Source organism: Cherax quadricarinatus, chromosome 33 (assembly GCF_038502225.1).
Source record: "Cherax quadricarinatus isolate ZL_2023a chromosome 33, ASM3850222v1, whole genome shotgun sequence".
NCBI classification, from domain to species: Eukaryota; Metazoa; Arthropoda; class Malacostraca; order Decapoda; family Parastacidae; genus Cherax; species Cherax quadricarinatus.
Genome location: NC_091324.1, coordinates 15,883,698 through 15,908,208, shown reverse-complemented (window position 1 = coordinate 15,908,208; position 24,511 = coordinate 15,883,698). Strand labels below are relative to the sequence as shown.

The 24,511-nt window shown below is 39.5% G+C and overlaps 1 protein-coding gene across 2 annotated transcripts in view; it reads right to left on the bottom strand.

Annotated features, from left to right (window-relative positions):
* The window catches only part of LOC128693874 (uncharacterized), a 475,055-nt gene that overhangs the window by 66,090 nt on the left and 384,454 nt on the right, over positions 1-24,511 (bottom strand). For both annotated transcript variants that reach the window (XM_070090862.1, XM_070090861.1), the window contains exon 8: positions 8,029-10,254. In XM_070090862.1, coding sequence (XP_069946963.1) covers positions 8,029-10,254 — 2,226 coding nt within the window. The remainder of the gene's footprint in view (positions 1-8,028; positions 10,255-24,511) is intronic.

Genomic DNA, 24,511 nt, shown 5'->3' with positions numbered 1-24,511 from the left:
GAGCCCCACTATCCTCATAAAAACTCTTTACAGCATTTAGTAACTTACCACCTATTCCATATACTTGCAACATACATACATACATACATACATACATACATATATATATATATATATATATATATATATATATATATATATATATATATATATATATATACATATACAGACACACACACACATACACACACATACACACACACACACACACTGGACCCTCGACCAACGATATTAATCCGTTCCTGAGAGCTCATCGTTAATCGAAATTATCGTTAGTCGAGTTAATTTTCCCCATAAGAAATAGAAATCAAATTAATCCATGCAAGACACCCAAAAGTATTGAAAAAAAAATTTTACCACATGAAATATTAATTTTAATACACACAAACTGAAGAAGACATGTACAATTACATGACACTTACCTTTATTGAAAATCTGGTGATGATTGATGGGAAGGGAGGAGGGGAGACTGTGGATGGTGTAAGTGTTTAGAAGGGGAATCCCCTTCCATTAGGACTTGAGGTGTCAAGTCCTTTTCCGGGGTTACTTCTCTTCTTCTTTTAATGCCACTAGGACCAGCTTGAGAGTCACTGGATCTCTGTTGCACAACATATCTGTCCATAGAGGCCTGTACCTACCATTCCTTTATGACATTCCTAAAGTGTTTCACAACATTGTCAGTGTCACAATTAAACACTTTTTCAGGCTTCAATTCTTCACTGTCTATGTACTCCTTGAATGCCTGCACATATTTTTCAGCTGCTTTTTGGTCCAAACTGGCAGCCTCACCATGCCTTATCACAATATGTATGCCACTACAATTCTTAAATCTCTCAAACCAACCTTTGCTGGCCTTAAATTCACTCACATCACCACTAGTTCCTGGCATTTTTCTAATTAAATCCTCATGCAACTTCCTAGCATTTTCACATATGATCACTTGAGAGATGCTATCTCCTGCTATCTGTTTTTCGTTTATCCACACCAATAACAGTCTCTCAACATCTTCTATCACTTCCGATCTCAGTTTCGAAAACATAGTTGCACCTTTGGCAAGAACAGCTTCCTTGATTGCCGTTTTCTTGGCCACAATAGTAGCGATGGTTGACTGGGGTTTTGTGTACAACCTGGCCAACTCGGAGACATGCACTCCACTTTCATACTTAGCAATGATCTCTTTGTTCATATCCATAGTAATTCTCACCCTTTTTGCTGTAGGGTTGGCACTAGACGCTTTCTTGGGGCCCATGGTGACTTATTTTGCAGGTGCAATCACTAAAAATGTTGTGATAATATGAAATGTTCCGACTGTATGTTTGGATGGGACCGCGGTGGCTGGCTGGCTTGTAAACACTGGCCACAAGTGGACGTTTCTCAGACGGAACGAATCGTGTTGGTCGAGTTTTTTAGCGCTAATCGAGGCAAAATTTTTGCATTAAAATGTATCGCTAGTCTGATTTGACGTTATACGATGCCATCGTTGGTCGAGGGTCCACTGTATATATATCTCCTTGGTAGTAGGTTAGTAAACAGCAACTGCCCACGGAGGTACTACCGTCCTGCCAAGTGAGTGTACAACGAAAGCCTGTAATTGTTTTACATGATGGTAGGATTGCTGGTGTCTTTTTTCTGTCTCATATACATGCAAGATTTCAGGTCCGTCTTGCTACTTCTACTTGCACTTAGGTCACACTACACATACATGTACACGTACAAGCATATATATACACACACCCCTCTGGGTTTTCTTCTATTTTCTTTCTAGTTCTTGTTCTTGTTTATTTCCTCTTACCTCCATGGGGAAGTGGAACAGAATTCTTCCTCCATAAGCCATGCGTGATGTAAGAGGCGACTAAAATGCCGGGAGCAAGGGGCTAGTAACCCCTTCTCCTGTATATATTAATAAATGAAAAAGGAGAAACTTTTGTCATAATAAAGTTCCTTTCCTAAGTGCAGATTAATTACTTGTGAACTGTGAAGAAAAGCTTGTTCCGCATATTCTTGTACAAGAATGGTATACAATACAGTACTGACAAGATGAAATTAAGACATATGTGCAACATCTGGTTATCTTTATTGTAGACGTTTCGCCATCCAGTGGCTTTATCAATACAAATTCCAGGACATAGCTTGAAGATAGTAGAACTATGTACAGGAGATGAGGCAATCAGTCCCCCAACCTAGGAGTAGGTGCGAAGAGCACCGCAGTCGTGGAGATTCTGAAGCAGAAGCAAGGCGCCTGATGCTTATATACTAACGTCAGGTGGAAATGGGATGGGTAGCAGACGAGGGCATAGTCACTAGTAGGCGGGATTCCCCAGTGGAAGTAGGTCCTACCCAAAGAGATGGGTTAGTTGTAGTAGTAGTTGTCGTAGTCGTGAAGGTTATGTACATGTCCTCAGAATCAAGATTCCACGATGTTGCAGTGTCTGACAAGTTGTACAAGAATGGTATGCAATACCGACAAGATGAAATTAAGACACATGTCTGCTACCCGTCCCATTTCCACCTGACGTTAGTATATAAGCATCAGGCACCTTGCTTCTACTTCAGAATCTCCACGACTACGGTGCTCTTCTTCTGTACATAGTTCTACTATCTTCAAGTTATGTCCTGGAATTCGTATTGATAAAGCCACTGGATGGCGAAATGTCTACAGTAAAGATACCCAGATGTTGCACATGTGTCTTAATTTCTTCTTCTTTCAACAAACCAGCTATATCCCACCGAGGCAAGGTGGCCCAAAAAGAAAAACGAAAATTTTTCTTTTTAAATTTAGTAGTGAATACAGGAGAAGGGGTTACTAGCCCCTTGCTCCTAGCATATTAGTCGCCTCTTACGACACACATGGCTTACAGAGGAAAAAGTCCACTTCCCCATGGATATAAGCAGAAATAAACAAGAAATACAGCCTCTTCTCACTTAGCGACGTACTCGTTTACCGACGACTCAGACTTACGATGGGCTCTCTGACTAGTATACATACCTAAATAATGTAGTATATTAGAGCTGATTTCCTCTATTCTTTCTATTGCAATATATGGTACACTACTGCATAAACACTTAAAAATATACTAAAAATGTTATAAATGGTGCAAAGGTGACATTAAAATAATATCACAGATGGTTGACATTATAGTATGCTCCTTGCTTAGCGACGAATTCGTTTACCGTTGTGATTTTAGGAACGGAACTCCGTCATTAAGTGAGGAGAGTCTGTAATAAGAAAATAGGAGAAAATCCAGAGGGGTGTGTGTATATACGTACATGCTTGTACATGTATGTGTAGTGTGACATAAATGTAAGTATAAGTAGCAAGGCATACCTGAAACCTTGCATGTTTATGAGACAGAAAAAAGACACCAGCAATCATACCATCATGTAAAACGATTCTTCTTCTTTCTTTTAACAAACCAGCCATATCCCACCAAGGCAGAGTGGCCCAAAAAGAAAAACAAAAGTTTCTCTTTTTAAATTTAGTAATTTATACAGGAGAAGGGGTTACTAGCCCCTTGCTCCTGGCATTTTAGTTGCCTCTTACAACACGCATGGCTTACGGAGGAAGAATTCTGTTCCACTTCCCCATGGAGATAAGAGGAAATAAACAAGAACAAGAACTAGTAAGAAAATAGAAGAAAACCCAGAGGGGTGTGTATATATATAGTATATGCTTGTACATGTATGTGTAGTGTGACCTAAGTGTAAGTAGAAGTAGCAAGACATACCTGAAATCTTGCATGTTTATGAGACAGAAAAAAGACACCAGCAATCCTACCATCATGTAAAACAATTACAGGTTTCCGTTTTACACTCACTTGGCAGGACGGTAGTACCTCCCTGGGCGGTTGCTGTCTACCAACCTACTACCTACATGTAAAACAATTACAGGTTTCCATTTAACACTCACTTGGCAGGACGGTAGTACCTCCCTGGATAGCTGCTGTCTACTAACCTACTACCTAGGTGTTCTGCATATTGTGTTTTATATCCATACACTACCATAGTCTGAGTCATCTATTTTTATAAGCTCTCTTCAATTTTTTTTTCATGTAAAGCACTAAACCCGTGTGGGTTACTTGGTGGAACGACTGATTGAGGCTTGATCTTGCATCCACTACTCATGAGGCAGATACACTACCTAACTGTACTTACTGCTCCAGCTCTCTCCAAAGAGCTCATCTTTTGTACATCAGGAACTATACAGGTATACCATTATTATATTACTCCTTTGCCCAATATTCTCTTGAAGAGGATTAACGACCTACATAATTTTACGTTAATTTACCCCATTGTTTGGCTTGTCATTTGCAAGACTAACTTGGGTGCATGACCCAAATTCAAAATCAACCATAAAATTCCATTGAAAATGTGTTCACCTGAGTTACAATGCCACCCTTTTCTTTCTGCAATCTCTTTCCTCTTTCTTTTTAATGTCAATATTAACACTTAAACTGTGGAGTTTTTTTTTTTTAACAATTATGTACTTTTCTTACATTTACCCTGCCTTGGTGGGACACAGTCGAAGAGGTACAAAAAAAATTGCAAAATATTAAAAAATTAAATATAACTGCGAAAAATCTTGAACTAAATCTAGAAAATATTAAATCCATACCTTTTAATGATAGTGAACTTTCATGAATTAAAGCCTAGTCTACTCAGCCAGCAAAATCCTGCATCGCACTAACTTATTTACATAATCTTATATAATTAAATTCAATCATTTTATTATTTTTAGTGACAGACATATTTACACTAGAGTATGTACCATATCAATGAGAGTTTTCTAATATATTGGTAACACATAAATCAAAGATTCACAACTACATCTTACCTAATGTTAGTGTCTTTGCCTTACTTGGCTTTATTTTTCTGTTACTGCATATAAATAATATATTTTCTGGGCATGGTTCTTCTTGTGTGTAAAAGAAACAGAGTCAGAGAAGTGTTTACCAGGCCTGAATTCAAGTCAAGATTTTTTTTCTAAGAGGGACTAAGTAAGGTTCAACTTTAATAGCCATATGACAACCTACAACAGCACATTGAAAGAAATAAAATAGCACTGTGATTTTTGCATACACTGCATATACACACTGATATTCTTTTATATATACAGCCTCTCCTCACTTAACAACAGACTTCTGTTCCTAAAAGCATGTCGGTAAACGAATTCGTCACTAAGTGAGGAGCATACTATGTATAGTGGTAGTGGGTTTGTGTCAACTTCTTTGATATTATTTTAATATCATCTCTGCACCATTTATAACATTTCTGGCATATTTTTAAATGTTTATACAGTAGTGTACTGTATATTGTAATAAACAAAATAGAGGAAATCGGGGTGTCAGTCATAAGTCCGAGTTGTCGGTAAACGAGTACATTGCTAAGTGAGGAGAGGCTGTATATGTAATCTCACTACCAGTTTAAGGGTTAATGAGGCTAGAGCAATATTTAAAAATTTATAATCAAACCAATTACAGAAATTTTCCAAAAATGGCCTCAAACTTATTTCACACTCCTGATGCCGTTATCATTAAGTGTATCATAAAAAAATTAACACTAATGCATTATTTAACCAATAATTAAAGCAGCACAATTTTTATCTTATAAAATAAATTTACATGAAATGATTTTTCAAATATTTTTGTACGTTGTGCATCAAGAGTATTAATTTTTCACATATGAAATTTTGGCAATTGTTTGGAATACTTGTAATTAACTTTTGGTACAATGTGTTAAGAAATGCAGATGACCATTTTCTGCTGGTTTGGCTCACAACTTGAAGTGGAAAAAAGAAAAATTTAATTGAAAATGTGATCACTTGGTTTCATGTAGCTAAATCTCTTTCTTTTCTTACTGGGCACTCTTTCTCATCATTATTAACAAAGTTTAAAAAAGATTTGAAGAGACTTTTTTTTATTATTATTACAGCAGCTATCCCCCACCAAAGCTGGACAATCCCCCAGGAAAGAAATACATTCATTCAATTCACCATCATTAATTCCTTCATGCATAGACATCATAATTCATATGAACTGCATTATCCCCAGACTTTATTCACAATAAAAACAACAATATACTATATAATTACAAAAATATAGTAATTATATAGTCAGTATTTATATTATACATCTCTAATTCAGCAGAAACTGATTAAAGGTAATTTTTCTTCTTTTAACAAACAGGCCGTATCCCACTAAGGCAGGGTGGCCCAAAATGAAAAACGAAAGTTTCTCCATGTAAATTTATTAATGTATACAGGAGAAGGAGTTACTAGCCCCTTGCTCCTGGCATTTTAGTTGCCTCTTATGACAAGCATGGCTTATGGAGGAAGAATTCTGTTACACACTCCCATGGAGAATTAAAGATAAATACAGTTATAAAAGTTTAAGAGCTGAAGATTTTCATTCTGAAGGATAAATATGAGAGTTGCAGTTTAGAGGGTTATCTGAATGGCCATGTCTGTGCCTTCTGGTAAAACCACAATAAAATAAATGATGATGATGGTGTTCATTCTTTGGGTAACCCTAACTTCAATGAAAATTGTTGGCATCAAAATAATAGAAACTGCCTTCCTGGGAGTTTGTTTCACTCTCAAGAGTTCAAATACATTTCCTACCGCTCCTGTAACATTCTGAAAGCCTAAAACAAATCCCAAGAGATGAATAGAGTAGATACCAGAAGGTAGCAGAAATCTGACCAGTATCTCCACTAAGTTCCAGAGCAACAAGGCCGTGATGAATATGTATAAGCAAATACTATTAATTTTAAGATTATTTGTATACAGTGGTACCTTGGGATACGAACCTAATTTGTTCCAGAAGGCTGTTTGAGTGCCGATCTGTTTGAGAACAGAACGAATTTGTTCCCATAAAGAATAATGCACTGTAGATTACAGGTCTCCCTCCACATTCGCAAGGGTTAGGAGATCAAGAACCTCACGAATGTTGAAAAATCGCGAATGTTTGGTGCCCAAATATATTGTAAGGAAATATAATAATAGCATTTACTTAGCCTAACAATACTGCTTCCTTAACCTACTGAACCATGAACAATCATAAAACACACGAAAACATCATAAAATATTGTACTAGTACCAGCCCTTTGGTAAAGAAGGTTAGAAAGACTATAGAATTCAAGAAAGAACTCTTAGCAGACTACCAAAGTGGAGGAGGAAGAGAGAAGGGAGAATGTGCTTTCTTCAGTTATTCAGTGATTCTACAATATGTATGATACTAAACCAGCATGAGTCGATTAAGGCTATAGCACCATCCAGCAATAAAGTGTAGCAAGTAAGTTAAGAAGCGATTATTCGATAGAAAAAGGACAGCACAAACCTAACTCCTCCAATGTTGTTGGAGTTATATAGGGCAACTGACAACACCGCAGTCTCTAGTCTCTACCGCCTCCACCACCACTATGTAAGGCTTATGTCTCAGTGGCCCTTATACACCCAACAACACCAACACAACGACACTTGCGACATACTTAATGACGTATTTTATTCATTCTAGAGTATGTGTCATGTTCCTATGTTATTAATATTGTTTATTATGTCATGTTAGATGAATTGTGATAGATAAATTATCCGTAGAGTTGATATTAGTGTCATACTGAAGGACTATCTTGTCCTATCTCCAAACAAACTCTGCCACCACCACAATTCCTATCATATGTAATGACATATTTTAAACACGATTGGGTGGCTAGGAATTTGCGAATGTTCGAAGCCCACCAAAGTGGAAAACGTGAATGTTGAGGGAGACCTGTAATCCATTTCAGACTCCCAAAAATGCACTTACAAAAGCACTTACAAAAACACACTTACATAATTGTTCAAGTTCGTATCCCAAGGTACCACTGTACTTGGAAAGCTTTCCTACTTTATGAAACACGCATTAACTTTTATTGGTAGATGAACATCCTGTAGTATTGTGAAGTAGGTTAACACTTGTAGAACTTCCCTATTAAATAAAATACAGTTCATTATTAAATCTATGTAATGGTGACATTTTCAAAATGATAACTTACCTGTTTTGGCACCTCTTGTAACTTCTTTTTTCTCTTGCCTGAAGCTTTCTCCTTGCCACTTTCCCCTTCTGTTCCTGATTCCCTGTCACTTGTTCTTGTCTTTTCGCTACCACGTCTTTTCTTGGCCGCCAAAGATACTTTCCGCAAGCGAAATATTGAGGGTAGAAGTATCTCGCCAGGTTTAGTTTGCTGAAGGACTGGTATCTTTGATATAGAGCACTGCTGTATGCATCTTGTAAGATCTTCCAAGTCTGCAAGAAATACAGGGTCCACAATATTTTTATGTTTACTTTTGAAATGCTTTGGCTTCTTCCTCTTCTTTTTATGCATTTGTTTAAATGATAATGTGGCCGCACAAAATGATGGTTTTCCATTTTCACTCTTTATTTTGGTTTTCAGCTCTTGACTACCATATACTTTTTCAAATATTGCTGGCAATTCCTTTTTCCTTCCCCGCTTTTTCTTTCCTTCCAAAGGTATGCCTTCACTATTAAACTTTGTTTTAAAGAATTTTTTCCGATGCTTTCTTTCAGCTTCTTTCAAGCATCTATGGGAAAGGTTGTGAAATGTGTAAGGATCACTGAAGGCATCTATGGAACCTTCAATATCCTCAACTCGGACAGATAATTTATCAGATTTTTCACTATTACGCACTTTTTCGTTTATGATTTTGTGCATTATTCTTTCACTGAAACACTTTTTGCTGGCTGCAGTAGCAGGCAAATTGCTGGACATATTTACTTCGTCTCTTTTAGGATATTTTCTTGGCCGACCCACTGGCCTCTTTCCCTTTAACCCTTTGTCTCTGGATTCCCTATCATTAAAATTCACAGAATTGGATGGCTCAAAACTGGCTACATGGGTTTCAGGCTTGGCACTAGAAAGATTGGCACAGTCTTCAGCACAAGACTCTGTTTTGTGCTCATTTTGTACTTTGTTTATCTGTGGTTCCTGGAGGGGTACACTGGGTTCTAACACTGGAGGGATCTTTTTGGGCCTGCCAGGTCCACGTCTCAGAGGAGGGATGGGCTCTGGAGGTGGGGGAAGGTCCTCAGCATCTATGTCATGATTCCACTTGTCTTCACCACAAACATCTAATACATGAGTCACTGGTGCACTTGACCCAAGTTCACTTCTGTAACACTTGAAACTATCAATCTCTCCTGGGAGCTTTTGAGCATTATCTTTATATTCTACAGAGAGAAGTTCCTCCACACTCTTTGGTCTCTTATTTTTAGAACCTTTAGGTCTCCCTCTTGGTCGCTTAACCCTTGGTCGCTTAGGTCTCTCTGGTTCTTTCTTTGGTCGTCCTGGTCCTCTCCTTTTAAGAGTGCCTTGTTCTTCAAGGCTAGTTCGTTTAGCAGTATCTGCCTGAAGTATTGGAGGTGGATCTACTTGACACTTGAGAGCTGGCATTTGTGGGGAATTTGGGGAATCATAATCATAATGAGGTGAACTTAACAAATGGGGAGGAGTAACAGCTGGCAATAAGGTGGGTGGTGGAGGAGAATCTTGAGAAATCAAAGTGGGAGAATAGGGTCGATTGTGGCTGCCTGAGCCATCAACAGATTTTCCTGCACTATACAGTGGAGAATGGTGGTGTGGTGGGGAACCAATGTGATGTAAAGGAGAACCACTCACTGACTGTATACCACTGTCTGGAGACACATTAGAAACATTGCAATCTAGTGGAACATAACTTTCTAGTTCTGGCATGGGAGGTGGATCTGGATCTTCTTCTTGATGAGCATCTTTTCCTGTTATGGGTCGAGGCGGCCTTCCTCTTCTTCTTTTATCTCCAAGAACTCCTTCATCCCGATTCCTTAAGCCTGTTTCAGCCCTCGGGCTCCTTGATGTCCTCTGTTGTTGCCCTAAACGACTCTGACCCTGCTGCTGCTGCTGTGAGTGCTGATGATGACGAGATCGATTCCGACTTTCCACATCATCCAAGTCATCCATCAGCACTGTGTTGAACTTGAGAGCAGCTTCTTCACCCACAATTGCCATTGAATTAATAGCTTCCCGCACAATAACATCTGGTAAGTCATCATCGTCGTCGTCACCAGCCACATCAGAGCCATGTTCATCTCCTTCTGTATCAGAGCCCGTCCGAGACACGACAACATCATCTGTGAACCCATCAAGGGACACAGATGACCCATCTTGGTGGCCACTACCACTGCTTACATCTGGTAGTAGTGCAGCCAAGTCTTCCTGGTCCAGCACCTGCAAGAGAGAAAACTCAGTACAAAAATGAAAATAAAAAAATAAAGTACTGATTTTTTTTACACATTAATTAACCTACTAATGAACAGGTACCTATGAGAAGACAATAGAACTAACATTAGCCAAGCAAGCTGTGGAAATTACCAGAAAAGAACAGTGTGTGGATACTGCAGAGTGCTTTTAAATATTAACCAAGCCTCTATACAAGAACTAAGTACAGATTGGCCATCACTAATTCGCCATCATCGGGACCTGTAGGGTGCCGGATTAGTGATTTTCCCAGATTACAGAGTGGTTAGGTTAGAATACATTTAACCCAACAGTGATATTTAAGCAACAGCGATTTCACTGACTTTATGCTATATTTTTGGCCCATTCCATTGTTCCAGTCTACCAAACTCATAGCTATTTCATTAGTATTCCTTCTATTCTGTTGACTGAATACAAGAAATCACCCATTTGCCTATTTCAACTACCCAATAAAATGGTCAGAAATTGGTAATTTGGCCAATTTCACACAAATTTCAAAAGATGCCAATTTAAAAATAATGTCCAGAATAAACACTACAGTCATTCCTGGCACTAAAATAACATTTTCTCTGTTCATTAGTCATGTCTCCAGGCCCCTCTCACATTATGCTTGCTTTCCATTTTGAATTTTTATTCATAGAAAAAAATAGAAGATTTACTGTTATGCAGACTACTGCATTATTGTAATAATTGTATAAATAATGTCAACCCATTCATGACTACATATTAGACCAGCCAGTTCGGCACATTGAATGGTGACGTCATTTGCTTATTCTTGAACACTGGCAAAAATTGAACATTTCTGCTACCTTGAGCTCAATTTTAAGGTACTTTCCTGCGTGAAACCAATCAAAATTACAGTAGACCCCCGGTTTTCGTAATTCAACCGTTCCAGAAAGATGGCCTAAATCCAAAATGGCCAATAACCGAAGTATATTTTCCATGAGAAATAATGTAAATCCAATTAATCCGTTTCAGACACCCAATAATATTAAAAAAAAAAAAGAAAAAAAAAAAAAAAATACATTTTATAGAGAATAACTATAGTTTTACATACAGATAACTATGAGAAACAAATATAAATGAGTAATTTTAACGATAAGTGAACATTACATACCTTTATTGAAGACTCTTGTTGGTGAGTAGTATTTATTTGTCGTCCCAGAGGGACTACATTCCAGGTGTATACCTACTGGCTATATACACTGTGACCTATAGCCATATTATTACCATCGACATACCATGTTCACTGAGTTTAATCGTCTCTAACAACTACCTTTAGATGCTATCATAAACAAATGCATGCCAAGAATTGTAAACAAAAGCCTTATGTACTATTAAGAGCGGTTACTGGACCAACGTAGATTCATACAAGTTTTCTCTGAAGTTGGACCTTAGAAAAAGTAATGTTTACCCTCCGCCCGACCCCATCCATCGTGTTTCTTATAGTATAATTTTGAAGAAAATATCATAGATGGATTAATGAAAATGTCTATATCAACCTAAAATAAGACATTTAATGTGCCCAAAAGCGATTATTATTAAACATACATCCCATATAAACACTGCATGTTTATATGCTATGTAATGTGTTTCTTACATAATTTTGAAGAAAATATCATAGATGGATTAATGAAAATGTCTATATTAACCTAAAATAAGACATTTAATGTGCCCAACAGTGATTATTATTATGTACTATTAGTATTACTATGGCGTTAAGACTAGAGGGACAGTCTTAGTGAACGAGTAACACAGACATGTTTATATGCTATGTAACATGTTTCTTACATAATTTTGAAGAAAATATCATACATGGATTAATGAAAATGTCTATATTAACGTAATATAAGACATTTAATGTGTCCAAGAGTGAGTCACGAATGTATGAGCAGCCCAGGTGGACGCGTCTGGTACCGTCAATTTCCAAGCCGACATACGAAACCCGGGGGAAATTTTGCTGAAAAAGTGCTCAAAATCCGAATTGTTTGATTTCCACACAGGCTAAAAACTGGGGATTCACTGTACAGTATATCTATTTCTGTAATATATATTCCATTCTATCAAAGGAGACCAAATAAATGAGAATACAACAATACAGACCATACGAAAATGCACCACAAAGTCGAGTTTACGCCATAAACACAGTCGCAGTTTTTTCTCATTATGCACTGCGTGCTGCAGGATTTCTTTTCATATAGTGTACACTTAACACACCGACATATTCTTTCATATGTAGGACCAAATTTACCGGTCACAGCTTATCTGAGTGAGCTGAGCTCATGGCGACCGACAATGGCTTCAAAGCTACGTCATCTTTCATGGACAGTGTACAGTGCATATGCTTTACACAATGAGAAGCATTTCTTTCATTCGCTGGAACCATGGCTAGGGCTAAAAGTGAGCAGGCTATAACAATAAATGGAGAAAAAGAAATTGGAATGACTTATGCAGCAAGTAGCGCCACCAAACAGTAGCAGCAAGTTGGTGTGGTGACCCTGGAAATTTGAAATTTGCTAGCAGAAATTAGTGCCGAATAACTGATGGAACCAGATGTCTGACTGCTGGATTTGTGATGGTGGACCTGTACTGTAAGAATACTTTTAAATGACCTAAGACAAAATAAGAGTCTTCAGGTCATAAGAATAAATTAAACATTTCTTGTTGAAGTAGCTAACTGTTTTTAACTTGTAAAAAGAAAAAATGGAGGAATTGTGAAAATAACCACACAGAACCATCAAGTGTTGGAAAATCATAGCCAATATATCTCTCACCATTTTATCTTCTATTCTTCTTTTCCCTCATAATAATACAGTACTACAGTATCAGCGCTTCAAGTTGCTGACTAAAAACCAACACCCTCCTTTAAATTTATAATTAGTTGTAAAATGTGCCACTGAAGAACAATAAACTAAATATTTATAAAAAAAAAAAATATAACTTTACAATAGGAAATCCACATAAACACTATCAAATTTGAAACCTTATACGTACATATTTCTAAAAGTAGCAGATGTGCTACTGTAGTACATTATAACAATACCATTTCTCATATTAGCAGTACCATAGCACTTTCTAGCATAATTGTATCACATTTTATTACTATAGTAACTCATTTTAGTGCTAAAGTAGCAAATTTTAGTATTACAGTAGAACATCTTAGAGATACTAATAAAAGCACATAGGTATTTATAATCAAATGTTGCTGTGAATTTGAGTTACAGTATTACTGACAGTCCTGTAATTCAGGGTAACAATACAGTCACAACCCCTAGAGCTCAATTCACAACTTACTTGCAAATTGTAACTGAAAATTGGACTGTGTCTGTCACAGACTATTATCAAATCTTGGTTTAATAGAGGCCAATTACTGACTGAAATGTATTCCAGTTTACATTTCCAATTTGTGGGTAAATTGTGAATTATTTTAAGCATAGCATCCATTATTTTCCAATGATTAAAATAAGTGATGTGCAAATTATTTAATGATAAGCAGGGGCAGTGATAGTGTTGCCACTCACATCTGTGAGTACTGTAGGTACATTCCTATATAAATCCACCCTCCTAGCATTCAAATACATTTAAACAGATCAATCAGCAAGAAAACTGAACATGTATACAGCAAAACATTATGCCAATGCAAATGGACACAAATATTAATATGAATACCTAAAACTTTCTTTGAGATACTGACTAAAAATGAACACACTGATCCAAACTCCTCATACTAAGTAACACCTGCATGTCCTTAATTATTATTTTTTTTTAACAAGTCGGCCGTCTCCCACCGAGGCAGGGTGACCCAAAAAGAAAGAAAATCTCCAAAAAGAAAATATTTTCATTATCATTCAACACTTTCACCTCACTCACACATACCTTTGATACATCTTTGAAGAATTTTGAGAGTATATCTACTCTACTCGGTGACATCACACATCCTTGTCTAAGGCCTACTTTTACTGGGAAATAATTTCCCTCTTTCCTACATACTCTAACTTGGCCTCACTATCCTCGTAAAAACTCTTCACTGCTTTCAGTAACCTACCTCCTACACCATACACCTGCAACGTCTGCCACATTGCCCCCCTATCCACTCTGTCATACGCCTTTTCCAAATCCATAAATGCCACAAATAAGGCTAAAGAGGTCTTTGTGGCATTTATGGATTTGGAAAAGGCGTATGACAGGGTGGATAGGGGGGTAATGTGGCAGATGTTGCAGGTGTATGGTGTAGGAGGTAGGTTACTGAAAGCAGTGAAGAGTTTTTACGAGGATAGTGAGGCTCAAGTTAGAGTATGTAGGAAAGAGGGAAATTATTTCCCAGTAAAAGTAGGCCTTAGACAAGGATGTGTGATGTCACCGTGGTTGTTTAATATATTTATAGATGGGGTTGTAAGAGAAGTAAATGCAAGGGTCTTGGCAAGAGGCGTGGAGTTAAAAGATAAAGAATCACACATAAAGTGGGAGTTGTCACAGTTGCTCTTTGCTGATGACACTGTGCTCTTGGGAGATTCTGAAGAGAAGTTGCAGAGATTGGTGGATGAATTTGGTAGGGTGTGCAAAAGAAGAAAATTAAAAGTGAATACAGGAAAGAGTAAGGTTATGAGGATAACAAAAAGATTAGGTGATGAAAGATTGGATATCAGATTGGAGGGAGAGAGTATGGAGGAGGTGAATGTATTCAGATATTTGGGAGTGGACGTGTCAGCGGATGGGTCTATGAAAGATGAGGTGAATCATAGAATAGATGAGGGGAAAAGTGTGAGCGGTGCACTTAGGAGTCTGTGGAGACAAAGAACTTTGTCCTTGGAGGCAAAGAGGGGAATGTATGAGAGTATAGTTTTACCAACGCTCTTATACGGGTGTGAAGCATGGGTGATGAATGTTGCAGCGAGGAGAAGGCTGGAGGCAGTGGAGATGTCATGTCTGAGGGCAATGTGTGGTGTGAATATAATGCAGAGAATTCGTAGTTTGGAAGTTAGGAGGAGGTGCGGGATTACCAAAACTGTTGTCCAGAGGGCTGAGGAAGGGTTGTTGAGGTGGTTCGGACATGTAGAGAGAATGGAGCGAAACAGAGTGACTTCAAGAGTGTATCAGTCTGTAGTGGAAGGAAAGCGGGGTAGGGGTCGGCCTAGGAAAGGTTGGAGGGAGGGGGTAAAGGAGGTTTTGTGTGCGAGGGGCTTGGACTTCCAGCAGGCATGCGTGATTGTGTTTGATAGGAGTGAATGGAGACAAATGGTTTTTAATACTTGACGTGCTGTTGGAGTGTGAGCAAAGTAACATTTATGAAGGGGGTTCAGGGAAACCAGCAGGCCGGACTTGAGTCCTGGAGATGGGAAGTACAGTGCCTGCACTCTGAAGAAGGGGTGTTAATGTTGCAGTTTAAAAACTGTAGTGTAAAGCACCCTTCTGGCAAGACAGTGATGGAGTGAATGATGGTGAAAGTTTTTCTTTTTCAGGCCACCCTGCCTTGGTAGGAATCGGCCAGTTTGATAATAATAAAAAAAAAAAAAAAATATCTACTCTCTGAGCCCGGCCATGGGCCAGGCTCATCTGGTGCTCGCATGGTCAACCTGGCTGTTGCTGCTGGAGGCCCGCTGCCCCACATATCTATCACAGCCTGGTTGATCTGGCATCTGGTGAAGATACAGTAGACCCCCGGTATTCGATGGCATCGGTATTTGATAAATCCAGTATTCGATGCATTATATCGAAAAAAAATTTCCTCAGTATTCAATTGAAAACCCGGTATTCGATACGATTCGTACGAGACCTGTCCACATGTGGCCTGAACTGCCCCTTGTGTGCCAGTGTTTACAAGCCAGCCAGTGTGCGCGCATCTAAGGATACATTCGGTACATTCCATATTATCCATATTATCACTGTGTTTGGTGCTTGTTTCTGCAAAATAAGTCACCATGGGCCCCAAGAAAGCTTCTAGTGCCAACCCTGTGGTAAAAAGGGTGAGAATTAGTATGGAAATTAAGAAAGATTTTGAAGGGTTTGGGGCTAACCCTGAGAAGCCTATACCAGTTGTGGAATGCACTGTGCCTACTTCAAAAATTAAGGAAATGTGTGCACAGTGGGTTGAAGTGCAAACCTTTATGGATGAAAATCACCCTAACACAGCTATTACAATGACAATGTTGTGGTCCATTTAAGACAAATCGTAAAGGAACGGGAGGTACAGAGCTCTATGGACAGATTTGTTGTGCGACAGAGGTCCAGTGACTCTCAAGTTGGTTCTAGTGGCATTAAAAGAAGAAGGGAAGTAACCCTGGAAAAGGACTTGCTACCTCAAGTCCTAATGGAATAGGATGACCCTTCTAAACACTAATACCTCTCCCCTCCTTCCATCCCATCAATCATCACCAGATCTTCATTAAACGTAAGTGTCAATTATTTTATTGTTATTGTAATTATTCTATTGCATTAAACTTAATATTTCATGTAGTAAATTTTTTTTTTTCATACTTTTGGGTGTCTTGCACGGATTAATTTGATTTTCATTATTTCTTATGAGGAAAATTGATTCAGTTTTCGATATTATAGGTATTCGATGAGCTCTCAGGAACGGATTAATATCGAATACCAGGGGTCCACTGTACTTGTCTAGTTTCCACTTGAAGGCTTCAACACTTGTTCCAGCAGTGTTTCTGATATCTTCTGGTAAGATGTTGAAAAGTCTGGGACCCCAGATGTTGATACACTGTTCCCTTATTGTCCCCACCACACCTCTGCCCCTCACTGGGTTTATTTTACACTTCCTGTCATATCTCTCACTCCAGTATGTTGTTATGGCAGTGTGCAGATTTTGGACCAAGCCCTCGAGTACCATCCAGGTATATACAGTGGACCCTCGCCTAACGAACGCATTGCATAACGTTAAATCTGCCTAGCGATACATTTTAACGCAAAAATTTTGCCTCGGCTGGCGCTAAAAAACTCGCTCAACACGATTCATTCAAGACGCGTCCACGTGCGGCCTGAGCCCACCTCACTTGTTCTGTGGGTGCCAGTGTTTACAAGCCAGCCACCGCTGTCGCTTCCAAGCATACAATCGGAACATTTCATATTATCACAGCCTTTTTAGTGATTGCACCTGCAAAATAAGTCACCATGGGCCCCAAGAAAGCTTCTAGTGCCAACCCTACAGCAAAAAGGGTGAGAATTACTATGGATATGAACAAAGAGATCAGTGCTAAGTATGAAAGTGGAGTGCATGTCTCCGAGCTGGCCAGGTTGTACACAAAACCCCTATCAACCATCGCTACTATTGTGGCCAATCAAGGAAGCTGTTCTTGCCAAAGGTGCAACTTTGTTTTCGAAACAGAGATCGCAAGTGATAGAAAATGTTGAGAGACTGTTATTGGTGTGGATAAACGAAAAACAGATAGCAGGAGATAGCATCTCTCAAGTGATCATATGTGAAAAGGCTAGGAAGTTGCATGACGATTTAATTAAAAAAATGCCTGCAACTAGTGGTGATGTGAATGAATTTAAGGCCAGCAAAGGTTGGTTTGAGAGATATAAGAATCGTAGTGGCATACATAATGTGATAAGGCATGGTGAGGCTGCCAGTTCGGACCACAAAGCGGCTGAAAAATATGTGCAGGAATTCAAGGAGTACATAGACAGTGAAGGACTGAAACCTGAACAAGTGTTTAATTGTGACAAAACAGGCCTGTTTTGGAAGAAAATGCCAAGCAGGACCTACATTACTCAGGAGGAAAAGGCACTCCCAGGACATAAGCCTATGAAAGACAGGCTTACTCTGTCGATTTGTGCCAATGCTAGTGGTGATTGCAAAGTGAAGCCTTTATTGGTGTATCACTCTGAAACTCCCAGAGTGTTCAGGAAAAACAATGTCCTCAAGGCTAATTTGTGTGTGCTGTGGAGGGCAAACAGTAAGGCATGGGTCACTAGGGACTTTTTCTATGACTGGTTACACCATGCATTTGCCCCCACTGTGAAAAATTACCTAATTGAAAAGAAATTAGACCTTAAGTGCCTCCTGGTATTAGACAATGCTCCTGGTCATCCTGCAGACGTGGCAGAGCGACTTTCTGCGGAAATAAGCTTCATTAAGGTCAAGTTTTTGCCTCCTAATACCACTCCTCTCCTGCAGCCCATGGACCAGCAGGTCATTGCAAACTTCAAGAAATTGTACACAAAAGCTATGCTTGAAAGGTGTTTTGTAGTGACCTCAGAAACTCAACTGACTCTAAGAGAGTTTTGGAGAGATCACTTTAGCATCCTCAATTGTGTAAACATTATCTGTAAGGCTTGGGAGGAAGTGACTAAGAGGACCTTGAACTCTACTTGGAAGAAACTGTGGCCAGAATGTGTAGACAAAAGGGATTTTGAAGGGTTTGAGGCTAACCCTGGGAATCCTATGCCAGTTGAGGAATCCATTGTGGCATTGGGGAAGTCCTTGGGGTTGGAGGTTAGTGGGGAGGATGTGGAAGAGTTGGTGGAGGAGGACAATGAAGAACTAATCACTGATGAGCTGCTAGATCATCTTCAACAGCAAGAGGCCACACCTGAGGAAACTGCTTCGGAGGAGGGGATAGAGAAATTGAGGAAGTTGCCTACTTCAAAGATTAAGGAAATGTGTGCAATGTGGCTTAAAGTGCAAACCTTTTTTGATGAAGATCACCCTCACACAGCTATTGCAAGCCATGCTGGTGACTATTACACTGACAATGTTGTGAAACACTTTAAGAATGTCATAAAGGAACGGGAGGTACAGGCCTCTATGGACAGATATGTTGTGCAACAAAGGTCCAGTGACTCTCAAGCTGGTCCTAGTGGCATTAAAAGAAGAAGGGAAGTATTTTTTTTATTATTTTTTATTTTTTTTATTATCACACTGGCCGATTCCCACCAAGGCAGGGTGGCCCGAAAAAGAAAAACTTTCACCATCATTCACTCCATCACTGTCTTGCCAGAAGGGTGCTTTACACTACAGTTTTTAAACTGCAACATTAACACCCCTCCTTCAGAGTGCAGGCACTGTACTTCCCATCTCCAGGACTCAAGTCCGGCCTGCCGGTTTCCCTGAACCCCTTCATAAATGTTACTTTGCTCACACTCCAACAGCACGTCAAGTATTAAAAACCATTCGTCTCCATTCACTCCTATCAAACACGCTCACGCACGCCTGCTGGAAGTCCAAGCCCCTCGCACACAAAACCTCCTTTACCCCCTCCCTCCAACCTTTCCTAGGCCGACCCCTACCCCGCCTTCCTTCCACTACAGACTGATACACTCTTGAAGTCATTCTGTTTCGCTCCATTCTCTCTACATGTCCAAACCACCTCAACAACCCTTCCTCAGCCCTCTGGACAACAGTTTTGGTAATCCCGCACCTCCTCCTAACTTCCAAACTACGAATTCTCTGCATTATATTCACACCACACATTGCCCTCAGACATGACATCTCCACTGCCTCCAGCCTTCTCCTCGCTGCAACTTTCATCACCGGGAAGTAACCCCGGTAAAGGACTTGCCACCTCAAGTCCTAATGGAAGGGGATTCCCCTTCTAAACATTAACACCATCCACAGTCTCCCCTCCCATCAATCATCACCAGATCTTCAATAAAGATAAGTGTCATGTAACTGTGCATGTCTTCTTCAGTTTGTGTGTATTAAAATTAATATTTCATGTGGTAAAATTTTTTTTTGGTTCATACTTTGGGGTGTCAGGAACGGATTAATTTGATTTCCATTATTTCTTATGAGGAAAGTTAATTTGCCTAACGATAATTTTGCCTAACGTTGAGGTCTCAGGAACGGATTAATAGCGTTAGGCGAGGGTCTACTGTATTATCATGTACCTCTCTCTCCTCCACTCCAATGAGTACATGTTCAAGACTTGCAGGGGTTCCCAGTAGTTTAGGTGCTTTACTGGCTCAATGTGAGCCGTAAACGATCTCTGTATTTATTCCAGCTCCGATATTTCTCCTGCCCTGAACGGAGCCGTCAGCACTGAGCGATATTCTAAGTGAGGGAGCACTAGCGATTTGAAGAGTGTCACCATCGGCATTGTTTCCCTTGTTTTGAAAGTTCTCAATACCAACCCAGTCATCTTCCTGGCTGTCGTGATCTTTGTCTTGTTATGGTCTTTAAAAGAAAAGTCTGCTGACATAATTATTCCTAGGTCTTTTATGTGTTCTTTACATTCTATTTGGTGACCCTCTTGAGTTTTGTACATAGTGCTCCTTTTGAGTTCTTCATTCTTTCCATACCTAAGCAGCTGGAACTTATCACCATTGAACGTCATGTTGTTTTCCACTGCCCACTGGAAAACCCTGTTTATGTCTTCCTGTACTTTTTCAGTGTCCTCTGCTGTACTGACTTTCATGCTTATTCTAGTGTCATCTGCAAATGATGATACAAAAGTGTGCGGGGTGTTTCTGTCTATGTCTGCTATGAGGATGAGGTACAGCAGAGGTGTCAGGACAGTGCCTTGGGGCACTGAGCTTTTGACCTCGCTGATGCTGGATCTTGCCCTGTTCACTACTACTTTATGTGTTCTGTGTGTTAGGAAACCGAAAATCCATCTGCCTACCTTCCCCGTAATGCCCATGGCCTTCATTTTGTGCGCTATAACTCCATGATTGCATTTGTCAAATGCCTTTGCAAAATCTATATGAATCACATCTGCGTTTTGGTCGTCTTCCAGTGCTTCCGTGATTCTGTCATAATGGTTCAGCAGCTGTGACAGACATGATCGTCCTGCTCTAACACCATGCTGATTCGGGTTATGTTGGTTGTGCTAGTCCATGAAATTTGTAACATGCCGTCTCATCAATCTTTTGAAAATTTTTATGATGTGCGAGGTTAGGGCTACTGGTCTGTAATTTTTAGCTAGTGCTCTACTGCCTCCCTTGTGCAAAGGAGCTATGTCTGCACTCTTTAAGGCCTCCGGTATTTCACCTAGATCTAAGCTCTTTCTCCAAAGAATACTGAGGGCTCGTGCTAGTGGTACTTTGCACTTCTTTATAAATAGAGCATTCCATGAATCTGGTCCAGGTGCTGAGTGAGTGGGCATGTTTTCCATTTCTTTTTCGAAATCTATGGGATCTGTACTAATGTCAGTTAGTTGGTCTGTGCGGCCTTCTTCTGGAGTGAAAAATATTTCTGCATTTTCTACCTTGCTGTCATTTAGTGGGTTGCTGAAAACCGACTCATACTGTTCTTTTAGGATTTCACTCATTTCCTGTTCATCGTCAGTATATGAGTCTCCTCTCAGTAGTGGTCCAATTCTACAGGTATTGTGCCTTTTTTTGTTATTCTTGGATTTTGCCTAGGAATAGAAATATGTTGGGTTTCTTGCAATATCCTGTATGGCCTTTTGTTCCCTTTGTACTTCTTCTGTGAGGTATGATATCCTAAGTTTTTTCTCTAATTCAGTGATCTCTGCTAAGTCTATCTTTCCTCTGTTGTAGCATATTTGTGTTTTTAAGCAGTTCAGTAACCTGTTTTCTTCTTCTGTACCATCTCCTACGCTCTCTCTCTATATCTGATCTTCCTCTGGGTTTCCACATAATCACTGTTTTTGCAGAGGTGCTCAGAATACAACAGTTTAGAAGCATATATGTATGAAGATACACAACATATCCCTCCAAACTGCCAATATCCCAAACCCCTCCTTTAAAGTGCAGGCATTGTACTTCCCATTTCCAGGACTCAAGTCCGGCTATATAAAAATAACTGGTTTCCCTGAATCCCTTCACTGAATATTACCCTGCTCACACTCCAACAGCTGGTCAGGTCCCAAATACCATTCGTCTCCATTCACTCCTATCTAACATGCTCATGCACGCTTGCTGGAAGTCCAAGCCCTTCGCTCACAAAACCTCCTTTACCCCCTCCCTCCAACCTTAACGACATATGAGTTTGATCTGGAGCTCATGATGACACCAGCGATGGATCTCACAGTGTGAACATGTCTCCTCCTTATTATTCCCCTCCTTATTATTCATATAAATTATTTCTTCTTAAACAGGTCAGCTTAGGTTAGTTCTTGAAATTTGTTAAATAGTACTGTAATTCAAAATTAATGAATTATTTACAATTAAAATATGGTGCATTAAGATAGAATGTCTGAGAATACAACTTCTTCTGACAAAGTTTGCATGTAGCCAGTAAGCGATTCAACCTGCAGAGGTTGCACAACTGAAGCAGAAACATTTAAAACTGAAGAGGATAATTTTGCTGAATGACTGAGACATATGGCTCTTGTTCCAGACAATATTATCTATACATCTATTATGTATCCGTTGTTGTGTGTTGGATATGTGAATCTCATGTGATATGACTTTATAAGCAGGTTAAACTCCTGGAAACAAACAAATTTCGAGTTCCATAACATCAATTTAAACTTTCACAAGAAATTGAGGAAGACAAAGATTAAGAAGACAAAACAAAGATGAAGAAGAATAATAAGAAACAGAAACAAAAACAGAATCAGCAGCAGCGGCAGCAGCAGCGGCAGCAGCGGCAGCAGTGGCAGCGGCAGCAGCGGCGGCAGCGGCGGCAGCGGCAGCGGCGGCAGCGGCGGCAGCAGCAGCAGCAGCAGCAGCAATGGTACTAAAAATGAGGTCCTGGGCTTTGACCTGTATAAGACTGTTGGCAATCAAGAACCTAGATACTGAAATAATTTCAAGGAAACATTAATAGTATATGAAACATGCAATCCAAGCCTTCATGAATATGATAAGTTATACTCCCTTCAAATACTGTACTGACAACAGGATTCCTGTACAAAAATTGAGAAGCTCATTTGGCAACAGAGTTTAGAGGATCACATTACTGCTACACTTTAGATATTATGCAATGAATGCCATCAGCATCTTTCCTGCTAGCATGATGAAAGTTAGGGTTGCCATATCATAAGGGAAATGGGCACAAATGCATTCGCTATGACACCATTATCGAAGACGTTTCATCCTTTGACCTTCAAGTGATCACGGTCCAGGGACCAAAATATCTTCAATAAAGGTGTCTTAATGAATGTATACATGTCCATTTCCCTCAAGCTGCGAGCAATTGTTTGTTCTTACTATAAGTTGCCACAGCAGCTAACTGAGGAGGCCACACTCATGGTGGCAGATTACAGTGCTACACATTCTGTGAGTAGATCATATGCCATGCTCAACAGTGTCAAAGATAACTGACCTCCACAAAGTTTCTAATACATGTCCCTTCAAGGGGATTAGTGCCTTGATCCAAGGAATGGGAAAAACCCTCCCTTTCCTCATATCAAGCCTCATCACCTCCCATTCCTCAGGTGCTGTATAGCCCTACATGTTTATCACTTAATAATGTAGTAGTAGTAGTAGTAGTAGTAGTAGTAGTAGTTGTAGTAGTAGTAGTAGTAGTTGTAGCAGTAGTAGTAGTAGTAGTTGTAGCAGTAGTAGTAGTTGTAGTAGTAGCTGTTGTAGTAGTAGTTGTTTGAAATGTATGCAATAATCTCACGATCCTAGGCAGCACATTCATTGAGTCAATGAGTTTGTATTCTCAGATTTCAAGTCTTACTCGGTCACAACGTGTGGAATAACACTCCCCTTCCCTCCGAGTCTTGAGTCTTGTTCCACTGCGTCATACGCTAATTTGTCAGCATTTTTAAATAATATTTTTAACTGATTTGATCTCATACTTTTGCTGAGCATGTAGGAGAATAAATCATATCGTAATAATTCTATTACTCGTCTCCAATATATTTTTTTCTAAATCATCATTGTATAGTTATTTATTTTAACCCGATTTTTTTTTAAATCGCTCGTGCCTACATGAGCCGGGAAAACTATATCCTGAGGAATAACTTATGGTGAATCTTAGAATCTGTCTAATGTATACATCTTTACCCCCCAAGACAAATCCTCATTCCTGACCTTAACACCTCATACCTCAACCCTGCTCGTAACATCTCACACCTTATCCCTGACCTTAACATTTTACACTCAACCCTCACACCTCACTTTTTTTTTTACGCATCAATTTTACATGCTAAGAGATGTTATCCTACCTCACCTTATTTCTAAGCCTAGCCCTATCTAAGGTATACTAACCCCCCCCCCAGGATGTCACCCACAAAAATCGCCTAACACCCAGGTACTAACTGCTAGGTGAACAGGGACAGCAAGTGTAAGGAAACATTCCTAACTTTTCCACCCGTGCAGGGGGGTTAAACGACGGCTACTCAGTATGTGACCTGAG